General features: G+C 41.7%; 1 protein-coding gene and 1 pseudogene across 1 annotated transcript; both read right to left on the bottom strand.

The window, feature by feature from the left end:
• Window positions 1-2,079: 2,079 nt before the first annotated feature.
• Window positions 2,080-3,878, bottom strand: LOC113018255 (uncharacterized). The gene is made up of 4 exons (XM_026161316.1): window positions 3,717-3,878; window positions 3,473-3,634; window positions 3,284-3,379; window positions 2,080-2,988 (listed from the first exon to the last, which is right to left on the bottom strand). Exons 1-4 carry the CDS (start codon window positions 3,876-3,878, stop codon window positions 2,794-2,796), a joined length of 615 nt encoding a protein of 204 aa, XP_026017101.1. The 3' UTR covers window positions 2,080-2,793.
• Window positions 3,879-9,929: 6,051 nt separating this feature from the next.
• Window positions 9,930-11,900, bottom strand: LOC113018187 (tripartite motif-containing protein 16-like; annotated as a pseudogene).
• Between the last annotated feature and the right edge of the window lie 264 nt (window positions 11,901-12,164).

Below are 12,164 nucleotides of genomic sequence, written 5' to 3'. Positions count from 1 at the left end.
ATAATGTGTGTTGGGAGCTGATAACAAGTTAAGACAGCCAGCAAATGTGTGCCCTCGAAAATTGTTCTTTTAACAATGCTGGTTAATTCTGTCGTGTTCATGTTGATTCTTAGTAGCAGTGTGTGGTCAGTGTGGTTTGTGCTCGGCTGCAGGGGAGGAGTGGAGCAGTGGGTTCAGGGTGTGGTGTCAGGGGATACTGGTTGTTACAACCAGCAAGCATCATCTAAACACACCTTCCCTCCTTTAAACAGCGAAACAAATGAGATTCATGGTACGATCCAGAGGATTTCTGAAACAGGTTTCCAGCCTTACATTTCCAGTTTGAATTAGCGACACATTAGTGAATGCTCTTTATCAGCTTCCAGGCTCAAGCTGAATAAAGTGCACATCCTGCTCTCACAGTCTTTGTGTCATCACCCAAAAGTTCAATGTTGCAGTGAAACAGAATTTACAAAGTAAAAGACAAAAAACAAAAAAAGACATGAACTGATCCATATCAGTTTATAACAATATTGAACACAGGCTGCAGCTGGACGCTGACAGGTAACATAATTTCCACCTGCTGTCGCCTGTATGCATCTGAGGTACACCTGTGCACTACTCATGATGTCAGATCAGCATCCTGATGTGGCACACCTGTGAGGTGGGATGGATTATCTCAATATGGCAGATGTGCCCACTACCACACATTTGGACTGATTTGTGACCACTGTTTGGGAGGGATGGTTATATTGTGTATCTGGAATGAATTTTAGGTCTCTACGTCCATCCCATGGGGAATGGGAGCAGTAACAAAGGTGTTGCGTTTATATTTTTGTTGAGTGTAAAATATTCCCCATCAGATCCTAAACTAAAAACACTAATTAGATGCCCTATATTAAATACATCCAAGCCCAGCAGTAATACTTCTTATTATTGCCAATATTAACTAAACTAAAAAGGGTAGGCAATGTTATTAAAAAATGCAGTTCACCAAGTCTTAAAAAATAAAACTCAAAAATGGAATTAAAAAATAACATAAAATAAAGAATAAATTAAACAATCCACCCAGATCTTTACAACCACCAACATAAAATCCATCTTTATTGAATGGCCTAATTCTCAAATACATTTGTAAAATAAAGTAAGAATAAAATAAGATTTCTCAATATAGTCAATATTTACAAAACTAAAAAGGGTTGGCATAGTAATAAAAAAAAAACAACAATTCACCATGTGTTTCAGGTTTTGCTTTAAGCTCATTTGTTTTGCAAGGAACTGAAGTCTGTTTGCAACTAAACAGCTCCACTCTCCTGTCTCCTCAGTCCACTCTACAACAACAGTCTCCTGTTCACCTTTCCAAAAAACTCTTACAGAGTCATCCATATCCAACATATTTGTTATGGACTTCTCATGGACCAAGGTCACCGAATTCCTCTTTCTCTTATGTCACAAAACTAAATAATCTTTGCTAAAATCGCTGTGATTACATCAGTATATGAAAAGATGAAACTGTCGAGTGCAGAGTTGAAAGCTGTGATGGGGCTTTGTGTCGCATCTGACAGACACAGGTCGCCCAGTCGGCTGCTCGCACACTGTAAAACCTGACAAGTTAAGTTAACTCAAATGATTTGGGGAAACCGATTGCACCAATTGATTCAAGTTTTCTAACTTAAACAGTTTTGGGTTATTTAAGTACTTTATTAGAGTCCCGAGAACCCAAACCAAATATGATAATGTAACTCAAATGCATTATGTTTATTTACTTATTGTATTTAGTATGTTTTAACTTAAACCATTAAATTTGTTGTACTAAGATGCTGTATTTATTCAAACTTATTTAAAGTGTTACATGCTCATATTCAAATTAAGTTAAATTAACTTAAATAGTTGTATTTAAACAACGTAATCCAATTGGGGAAACCGATTGCACCAAATGGTTCAAGTACTATTAACACAAAACCAAGCTATTATTCTTTCCATTCAGTCTTTATTAACTTTAACTGCAGAGAAAATACAGAATGAATACAACCATACTTTCAGTCATAAACTATGACTGCTAAAGCCATTATCAAATAACAAATAATTAGGCATTTTTAAACTTGCGCTTTTAAAGAATTTTGAATGTTTTTTGTAGCATTTTGAAAATCGATTAAATGTACAAAACACAAATTTAGTAATGTAGACCGGCTACATAGGTGTACATCATAAAAAACAATAGTCTAGAGGCAATTAGAGCCATAACAATCACAATTTTAAGTAACATTTAGTATAACAATGAAATCACATGCACTAAAGCAATGCAACTATAGAAAACAGCGTCACTAACAAAAAATATTCTCAAAGGTATTTGTGGCTTCTTAACAGTTTTGCCCAGACCTCGAATCAAGTGAACTGGCACTCATCACACAATTAAAAAATAAAGCTTGAAATTATACTGTACATATTGACTAATTATCAGTTATCTCCCAAAAGATTTCCATGTAACTAAAAGGTGTTTTTAGAAATAAGCTTAAGATTACACACTATGTGAAGATTTTTTTCAATCACAAACAAAACGTCAAATATGGATTGTCTCCTTATTCTTAGCTTTCTCCACATTGTCTTTTAAAAAGCTAATTATCCTGAACAAATAAAACTATTGAAGCCATTCACAGATAACTGAAAAAGCATGAATATACTGACCAGTGAAAAACAAACATCATCTACACAATCTCATTTTTTAGTGTCTGCAATTTTGGTTTTAGTTGCTTTCTCTCATCGTCTAGCTTCAGCAACACTACTTGAATGAACTCAAAAAAGCAAGTACACTTCTCAGGATAGCTCAGATGCATAGATTAGCCCAAACAAACACACCAGGGCATCAGTCCATGAGTGATGAGTCATAACAACCTGATCTTCAAGTACTATGAACACTTGGCGTGGTGAGAAAGGAACTCGTCCAGGCACCTCCTCTTCATTGACATCAGCAACCAAAGCAATTGTGGCTTCATAGAACTCAATTTCATCCTAAGATATAATACAGAGTGCACAATTATTCATCTGTAATATCTCTGTTAAAAGCATAAATACAAATGGTCAGGCACCTTTCTTCAGTTTTTCAAATTCTATATATCATAACATGTTTTAAGTTGACAGTGAAGGTTCATTTTTCATTCATCCAGGTAGTCAAATCAAGGATGAAAGAAGTTTATAAGTCATTCAACTTCACGTCTTCAACTTTCAACCCAAGTCCAGATGACTTATAAACTCCTTTCAACCTTTTTTAAATTCCAATGTGCAAATTATTGTAATACCCAAGTACCTTGCATGTTTTGAAAATCTCTGAAGAATCCTCCTTGAGGTACATTGGTAGGCTGGCCAGAACTGCTGTTCTAGTTGCATAGATGTCGTTTTTGTCCTAAAAAAAATAAAATAAGTAAATGTATATATACATAAACATAACAATGGCAACTGCCAAGCAAGCAGAATAATAATTAGTATTTTTAAATACCTGTTTTCCATATGCCAACAAAAGCTGCTCCATCCTTTCACCGACCCGTCCAGTTTTCCTCTTTTTGTAAAGTCCAATCAGCTGAGGAGCATAATCATCCAGTGCAGCATAAAACACATGTGGCAGATTCTGATTGGTGATCCGATGAAATTCAAAGTAGAGCTGAGGAGAATACCAAAAATATTATAAGCAAAACACAGCATACTATATGAGCAGCAAATGTTATATACGTAGTTGTACTTACCTGTGTCTCATGAAAGAGTACTGGCCATCTGTCCTTGAGCTCTGATACAGGAGGAGAAGTGGTGACAATCTCTTCACGCCGGAGGGCAAAAGTGCGCATCATATGCTGATGAATGAGAGGGATGTCTCTTTCTGCTGAGGTCTTCTTGAACTCCTCTACCATCTCAAGTCTTCTGGTTTCCAGAGACTCCCTTGTTTCTCCTGAAGGATAAGGAAGGAAGGAAGTTGACCTCACCTCTCCTAGGTCTTTTAATATTGGCCCTTGGTGAAGCTCCATCTGGGATTGTTCTGCTGCACTTTCCAGCATTCACAGCAGCATCCATGATGCCAGCTTTAGCCAACTTCTTTCTTTGGTTTCCCATTTTATGTCTTAGGCTATTATTCCACCCTTCCCACCCAGTGTCAGAATTCCTCTCTTTCAGACAGGGGTGTTTTCTAACTAAAGCTTCTGCAGCCTTGCCAATTTGTGTTGTACTAGGGTATGCTTTTAGTTTGTGGATTTCTTCCCCCATTGTCTCAAGTTGTGTTTTTGATCTCGTGTCAGCGTAATTACTTTCCCATTTTTATCAAATGCTGCATTACCCTCTCTCTGCATTACCCTCTCTCTGCATTACCCTCTCTGTTGGTTTAAAATGGAGCACTGTAACAAAAAATAATTTCCCCCAGGGATCAATAAAGTATTCTGATTCTGATTCTTAATACATGTTCCACTTCATAAGAAAATGGCGGAACAATAAAAACCTCTGGCCATCTACTAATACGCTCTGGTGAATCTATGGTATCAGTGCTATCAGTCTGAAGGATTGTGTCATCAGTGCTTGTTGAAATCCGGTCCAGCTCAACTAACCTGACAACTTTAACAGACGCTATAGCTGGCAGGTCTTCTATTTTAACCAAATTACACAAGGCATTATCAAAATCTGGGTCATGAAACTGAAGCCAAAAGTCAAAAGTAAAATTTAGCCTAGATTTGATCTCATCTATGAGGGCTTGCACACTGTTTGGATGAGATGGCAAAATAAGTTTTTCAGCGTTATCCTTATCAAGGATGACCCTTAGCTTCAATATTCCTGTTGCCTCAATCTGAATTTTTTATTTCTGTAACAGACAGGTTTCACATATTATAGTGGCATTTTAAGGCATGTTTATGTTTACAGTTATGCAAAAGTATAAAAACATTTCTGTGAATACAAAAAACTGAATAGATGAATTACCTTTACATTGGTTCATAAATTGGTGGAATCAGCTGATGTCTCAGTTCTGTTTCTTTAGTCAGACACTGGAATGAAATGGTTTGTTGTTAGAATGAGTTCATTTGCTATCTTGTAAGCAAAATGCGGCATGTGGTCAGACAGTTGGCACAGAGATTTTACACTGTGACGGAATAAGTGTCATAGTCTTTCAAGAGAAAATAAATGTGGTTTCTGATGAGCAGTACATTAAGAATCTCTTTGAACTCACGGCAACACAAAAGCCATGAGAACAGAAAGCTAGCAGAACAGTTTTTACTTTTAGACTTTTACTTCACTTAAAAACAGTCAACCTGGATAACACAAGCTTTGAAAACAGTAAGATTTATTCTTGCACTACAGTTCATTTTCAATTCAGTTTGGTCAACTACTCTATACGTTATAAAATAATAAAGCAATTTTACACAAGTGAAGTACACAATAGGCTAACCCTTAGAAAGTACAGAGTCAGAAACGTTTAGGTTTGGTGCAGTGCAGCTTTGAAAAGGTAAATTATTTCATGACTAAAATGCCGCAAACCATCATATTTAAAATTTGTGAAGGCAAACTTGTCCATTAAACTCTTAAAATTAACACTGCTTCTACTATTTTCACACGCACTGTGTCAAAAGTAGGCTACATTAGAACTTGATAAAGTTCAGAGTCAGCCTAAACACTGATTTTACCAAAGGTTTTGTGCCATGCAGTTTGCAAAAATTAGACTACTTACCAACTATTTGATTGAAAGAAGCCACCAACCATTAATTTTTTAAATTGTGAAGGCAGACTTCATACAGCGCTAGGCGGGAATTGTGTGCTGGCAAGCTAAGTTACGAGCTACTACAACAAAGTAGTCTAATGAATTACAACGAAGTACAACTAAAACAAAGCAGTCTGATAAATGTACGTTTTGTATGCTAGAAGTAAGCATTAACAAAAAAACATAAAAATAACGTTTATCTTGTACTTTCCACTCTTGCAAAATTTCTCTTGACGAGGCTCGTATCTCATGGCCAACAAGTCCAGGCAAAACGCTGGGGGGGGGCTGTGGATGATGACTAATACAAATGAATTAGCACAACTTAAACAGTTTAAAGCAACAGTACTTAAAACGTTACAAAAACATCATGTGTACTTATTACAATAAAGTTATTGTATCATATGTATACTTTTGGGTCTACCTAACACACTTCATGAAAGTTACTTTAACTATTTTTCAGAACTGAGTAAGAACAACTTACTTCTTTTAGTAAGATGCACTGTTGGGTTTTACAGTGCAGCAGACAGGCTCACAGTGCTGCTTGTGGGATTGAGAAACACTTCTTTTCCAGACTGAGGCTACGTCCACACTAGAAAATGGCGTTTTCGTCTGAAAACGCTCCGCGTCCACACTAGCGTTTTCAGTCATTTTCACAGAGTTGTTTGTCCACATTGAAACATCCGAAAACACTTACGTTCCAGTACTGCGCATGCGTGAAACGCAAGACTATTCGGCCTGCCTCATTTCTGTCTGCTGCTTATTTACTTTCCGGCTCTTTGAAACATCTCTTTGAAAAGCGCAGTTTTTTAAGTGGACTAACAATGAGGTGGAGTTGTTGCTGCCACATATAAATATATCATTAATACATCACATGTGTGGCTGCCGTCAGCAGCAGTTATGCAGTCTAAGATAATTTCATGGTTTAAGTTACAATAAATAAGTTAAAAAATACTTTGTTTTTGATGTATCAGATTTAATGTATACATTGTTGGTTTGGAAATAGACATTTAAAGGGTTTACAGAATGTTTCCAGGGTGGAACCAATGTTTAGTCTGTTTTTTGGGGTTGACAATATTTTCAGTTACACGCCACACTCGGTAGAGAGCAGCATGCTTTCCTCTCTTATTTAGTGGTAGAGCGATGTAGACGCATACAACGAAGTTTTCCAGTTGTGGAAGGAGTGACACTGCAAGATGTGTTTTCATTAACCCCTGCAAGTTAATACGGCCAATGAGGTATGCAATTTGTATTTTATATGTTGTGGTAGAAAAATAAGATGTTTGTTTGTGACAGAACGGGCGAGTTTATGGTAACCACGTGCATATGTTAGCATTTTGTAAAGGTCAAATTGTGAGCATTTGTGTTGTTTAATGATGTACTTTGTTGTTTATTCTCTATGAGAACAATGTACGGTGGAAATTGATTATTTTATGCTGTTGTACAGTTCTCACGGCATCGTCACGGCATCTCTGGTGGCATCGTTGGTGGCACCTGTGTGCAATAAATGCCAGTAAAAATCAAGAACGCCTTGTGTCCGTCTTTCAACTTGGAGGGAGTTACAACATGACTAACATGCATCAGTGTCCACACTGTAACACAAAAGCACCGTTTTCAAATGTATGCATTTTCTAGAGCATTTTCAAAACGCTGCGTTTTCCTTGAGCGAAAACGCCGTCTCAGTGTGGACGGGAGGCCAAAACGGAGAGAAAACGATGTGTTTTCGTTTGAAAACGCATTAGTGTGGACGTAGCCTGAAACTGTATCTCTCGTCTTTTAGTCCATGTTATTATTGTGTGTTTGAGGGTACAGTTGTCCATTGTGTGTGCGTGTGTAGGTGGTTGTGTGTGTGTGTATGTTCAGTCCATGAGTTTAACGTGGGTCAGATGTCAGGAGGCAGAGTTCAGGAGTCTGACAGCTGTGGGGAAGAAGCTGTTCCGGTACCTGGTGGTCCTAGTCCGGAGGCTCCTGTAGCGCCTCCCAGAGGGCAGGAGGGTGACGAGTCCATGTGATGGGTGACTGGGGTCTTTGATGATTTTCCCAGCCCTTTTCAGACACCGCTTCCAGTAGATGTCTTTTATGGCAGGAAGTGGTGCTCCGGCGATGCGCTGGGCAGTTTTCACAACCCTCTGCAACGCCTTCCGGTCCGAGGCAGAGCAGTTCCCGTACCAGACTGTTATACAGTTGGTCAGGATGCTCTCGATGGTGCAGCGATAGAAGTTCACCAGGACGTCTGAGGACAGGTGGTTCTTCCTCAGAGTTCTCAAGAAGAAGAGGCGCTGGTGAGCCTTCTTGACCAGCTTGGAGCAGTTGGTCGTCCAGGTGAGATCCTCGGAGATGTGGACTCCCAGGAACTTGAAGCTGCTCACACGCTCCACAGCCGTCCCCTTAATGTGGATGGGTGGATGTGGGTCAGCATTCCTCCTGTAGTCCACGATGAGCTCCTTGGTCTTCTCGGTGTTAAGCAGCAGGTTGTTTCTGTCGCACCACTCAGCCAGACAATCCACCTCCTCCCTGTAGGCGGCCTCATCGTTGTCACTGATGAGGCCAATCACCGTGGTGTCATCTGCAAACTTAATGATGCTGTTGGAACCATCAGCCGGTCTGCAGTCGTGGGTGAAGAGGGAGTAGAGGAAAGGGCTCATCACACAGCCTTGTGGTACACTGGTGTTCATTGTGATTGTAGATGAACAGCGGTTATCCAGCCGGACATGTTGGGGTCGGTTGGTCAGGAAGTCCAGTAACCATTTGCAGATGAGGGAACTGATGCCCAGGTCTGTCAGTTTCCTGATGAGTTGTGAGGGGTAGATTGTATTGAACGCTGAACTGAAGTCTATAAACAGCATTCTGGCGTAGGTGTTGTTGTTGTCCAGGTGTGAGAGGACAGAGTGCAGTGCGATGGAGACTGCATCCTCTGTGCTCCTGTTCTGGCGGTATGCGAATTGGTGGGGGTCCAGGGTGGGGGGGAGACAGGATTTGAAGTGTGCTAGGACCAGCTGCTCTAAGCACTTAGTGATGATGGGGGTGAGTGCTACTGGGCGGTAGTCATTGAGGCAAGATGGGTTGGAGTTTTTGGGTATCGGGACGATGGAGGTGGATTTGAAGCAGGCCGGTACCACAGCGTGGGCCAAGGACAGATTGAATATGTCTGTGAGCACTCCTGCAAGCTCCCCAGAACACGCTCTGAGAACTCGCCCGGGGATGCCATCGGGACCTGCAGCCTTGTGGACATTGATCCTGCTCAGCACCGCTCCTACATCGGTGGGGGAGAGAGTCAGAGGTTGGTGGTCTGGCGTCACGTCTGCTTTGGTTGTGGTTGTGGGGTTCCCTCGCTCAAAACGAGCATAAAAGTTGTTGAGCTCGTTGAGGAAGGAGACATCAGAGGATGCGGGGGAGGGTTTGGTGGTCCTGTAGTCTGTAATGGTCTGGAGTCCTTGCCACATGCGTCGGGGGTTGGAGTTGGAGAAGTGTTCTTCTACCTTCTTTTTGTAATGGTGTTTGGCTTTTTTGATGCCCTTCTTTAGATTAGCCCTGGCTGTACTGTAGGCGTGTGCATCTCCTGACCTAAAGGCGGTGTTGCGGGCCTTCAGGAGGAGATGAACATCCCGGTTCATCCAAGGCTTCTGGTTGGGGTACATGGTGATCCGTTTCTGGGTGGTGACACTGTCTGTGGTTTCGGAGATGTAATCCAGTACAGATGAGGCGTACTGGTCCAGGTCTGTGTGGGTGAACATATTCCAGTCTGTGTTTTTAAATCTGTCCTGGAGCACTCCTCTGGCCACACTTTAATTGTCCTCACAGCAGGTTTCACACGTTGGATGAGTGGTGAATACCTAGGTGTGAGGAACAGGGAGAGATGGTCCGATTGTCCAATGTGGGGGAGGGGTGTGGCTTTGTAGGCTCCAGCCAGGTTGGAATACACATGGTCTAAAGTCTTGTCTCCTCTGGTGTGGCAGGAGACATGTTGGTGGAATCTGGGGAGGACTGTCTTTAAGTTGGTGTGGTTGAAGTCGCCAGCAACAATAAAAGCAGCCTCGGAGTGTTATTCTGGTGTTTGTTAATGGCTGCAGAAAGTTCTTTCATGGCCAACCTAGCATTAGCGTCAGGGGGTATATACACGGCAGTGAGTATGATTGAAGTGAGTTCTCTGGGGAGATAATAAGGTCTGCATTTGACCATTAAAAACTCCGCATTAGATGAGCAGTGACTCTCAGTAGTAGTTGAGTTCATGCACCAAGCATTGTTAATATAAATGCACAAACCTCCACCTCTGGTCTTGCCGGAGTCATCTGCTAGCCTGTCGGCTCGGTGTGTGTGGCGTCCTGCTAACTTGATAACATTGTCCGGGCAGCTGTTAGTACATATAATGGTCAGGGATCAACATGAACCTGTCTTCTCTATTTGACTTTAATCAACTCTGCAGTGACTCCAGCTGAAGGATAAAAGAAACCAACATAACAAAGACAATGTTCAGAAAAACCAAGTCCAGCATAGAGCGGCTGAGTGAATGTGGTCTGTACTCTGTGGAGGAGAGTCATGGTTTCAGAGACGCTGTAGAAAGACAGAATACCTGCTCTGTGATCCAGGTACACTCCTACTCTGGAGGACCGAGGACCTGAAAGGTCAGTTGGGACTTTGTTGTGCAGAAATATATAACTGTTTGTGTAACAATATAATGCCCAAGATTTGTCATTGCATCCAAATAAACATTCATTGCCCCTCCCTGCTCTGCTGATATTCTTGTATGCGACTGCTACTTCTATTCCTCCCCCTCTCCACTCCACCTCCCAGTAACAACGTCCAGTCAGACTTTCTCTACTCAGGACCTGAGGCCATACAGTGAATGTGTCTGGATGATCAGAATAAGACTGTTCTTGTTTCATAAATGTTACTTTTCTGTTCCCCTCAGACAATAACAGATGTGTGTTTGCTGTGTTTGGATCCAGTGTGATTTCATGTGAATATTTTAAGAATCCAGCTCTGGTCTTTGGCTCTGGTGGTGACAGTAAAACATCCTCTTCAGTGACTGTCAGTGAGATGTTTGTCCATTCCTCTCTCAGAATGTCCTGTAGTTTATCTCTGGTCTCTGACACAGCTGCTGTCACATCCTCAAAGTAGCTCAGAGGACGAATATTGATGCTGGATGAGTGTGTAGACTCACTGAGTGCTGACAGTGAGGGGTAGTTGTGTAGAAACTGGTTGTGATCCTCTGTGTGTGAGAGCTGCTCCAGCTCGCCGTCTTCCTCTTCAGCTCAGCGATCTCCTGCTCCAGCTTCTCCTGAAGCTCTTTGACTCGACTCACTTCAGTTTCCTGCTGGGATCTGACCTGCTGCTTCACATCAGAGCTTCTTTTCTGGATGAGACGGATCAGCTCAGTGAACATCTCCTCACTGTCCTCCACTGCTTTATCAGCAGAGCCATTGATGGCCTCCACCTCCTGTTGAAGCAGCTTCACATCTTTCTCTCGCTCCTGGATTCTCTGCTGGATGTTTAGTCGTCTCACCTCGAGCTCCTTCTGCTTCTCAGTCCTTTCTGCTGCAGCTGGGACTGTTTCATGGCCTTTATGTTCATCCATCAAGCAGAGATAACAGATACTCTGCTGATCAGTACGACAGAAAATCTTCATCACCTCATCATGACGAGAGCAGATGTTCTCCTGGAGCGTCACAGAAGTTTTAACCAGCGTATGCTTTTTAAAAGTTTGAGATTCATAGTGAGGTTGGAGGTGTTTCTCACAGTAAGAGGCCAGACAGACTAAACAGGACTTGATGGCTTTCAGCTTCCTCCCAGTGCAGACATCACAGGCCACATCTTCAGGTCCAGCATAGTAGTGATCAGCTGGAGCAGCTTGGAGTCCAGTCTTCTTCAGCTGCTCCACTAAAGCTGCAAACATGACGTTTTTCTCCAGGACAGGCCTCGGTGTGAAAGTCTTCCTGCACTGAGGGCAGCTGTGGATTCCCTTCCTGTCCTCTTCATCCCAGAAACTTTTAATACAGTTCCTGCAGTAGCTGTGTCCACAGGCTGTAGTCACCGGATCCTTCAGTAGATCCAAACAGATGGAACAAGAGAAGGTTTCTCGGTCCAGCTGAACTCCTTTCTGTGCCATTTCTCCTCTCAGTGTCAGTGACTGTGTGAGTTTCTCTTCCTTATAACTGAAACTAGTCTGAGCTCTGATCTCAACAACATGTTTCTGCAGTGAATGGAGCCTGTCTTGTTTATCAGGCTGTGTCTCATTCCAGGAAGAGGAGCGGTTTGAGAGCGATACTGTGTGTTTAACCCTTTTTATTTACTGCTCACATCAACTTTTAAGCTTGTTAACACTTTCTTCAATATAAATAAACTTCAGTTTAGAAATGTCAGAGTTCTCACTGAAGTTAACAAACAGTCCTTCAGTTTCAGTCAATGCAGGAGGATAATGATCCTAAACATACAGATAAGGCAGCCACTGACATGATGCTTATGT

Source organism: Astatotilapia calliptera, unplaced genomic scaffold, assembly GCF_900246225.1.
Source record: "Astatotilapia calliptera unplaced genomic scaffold, fAstCal1.2 U_scaffold_5, whole genome shotgun sequence".
NCBI classification, from domain to species: Eukaryota; Metazoa; Chordata; class Actinopteri; order Cichliformes; family Cichlidae; genus Astatotilapia; species Astatotilapia calliptera.
The sequence above is the reverse complement of the archived record's forward strand: the minus strand, read 5'-3'. Positions and strand labels throughout refer to the sequence as shown.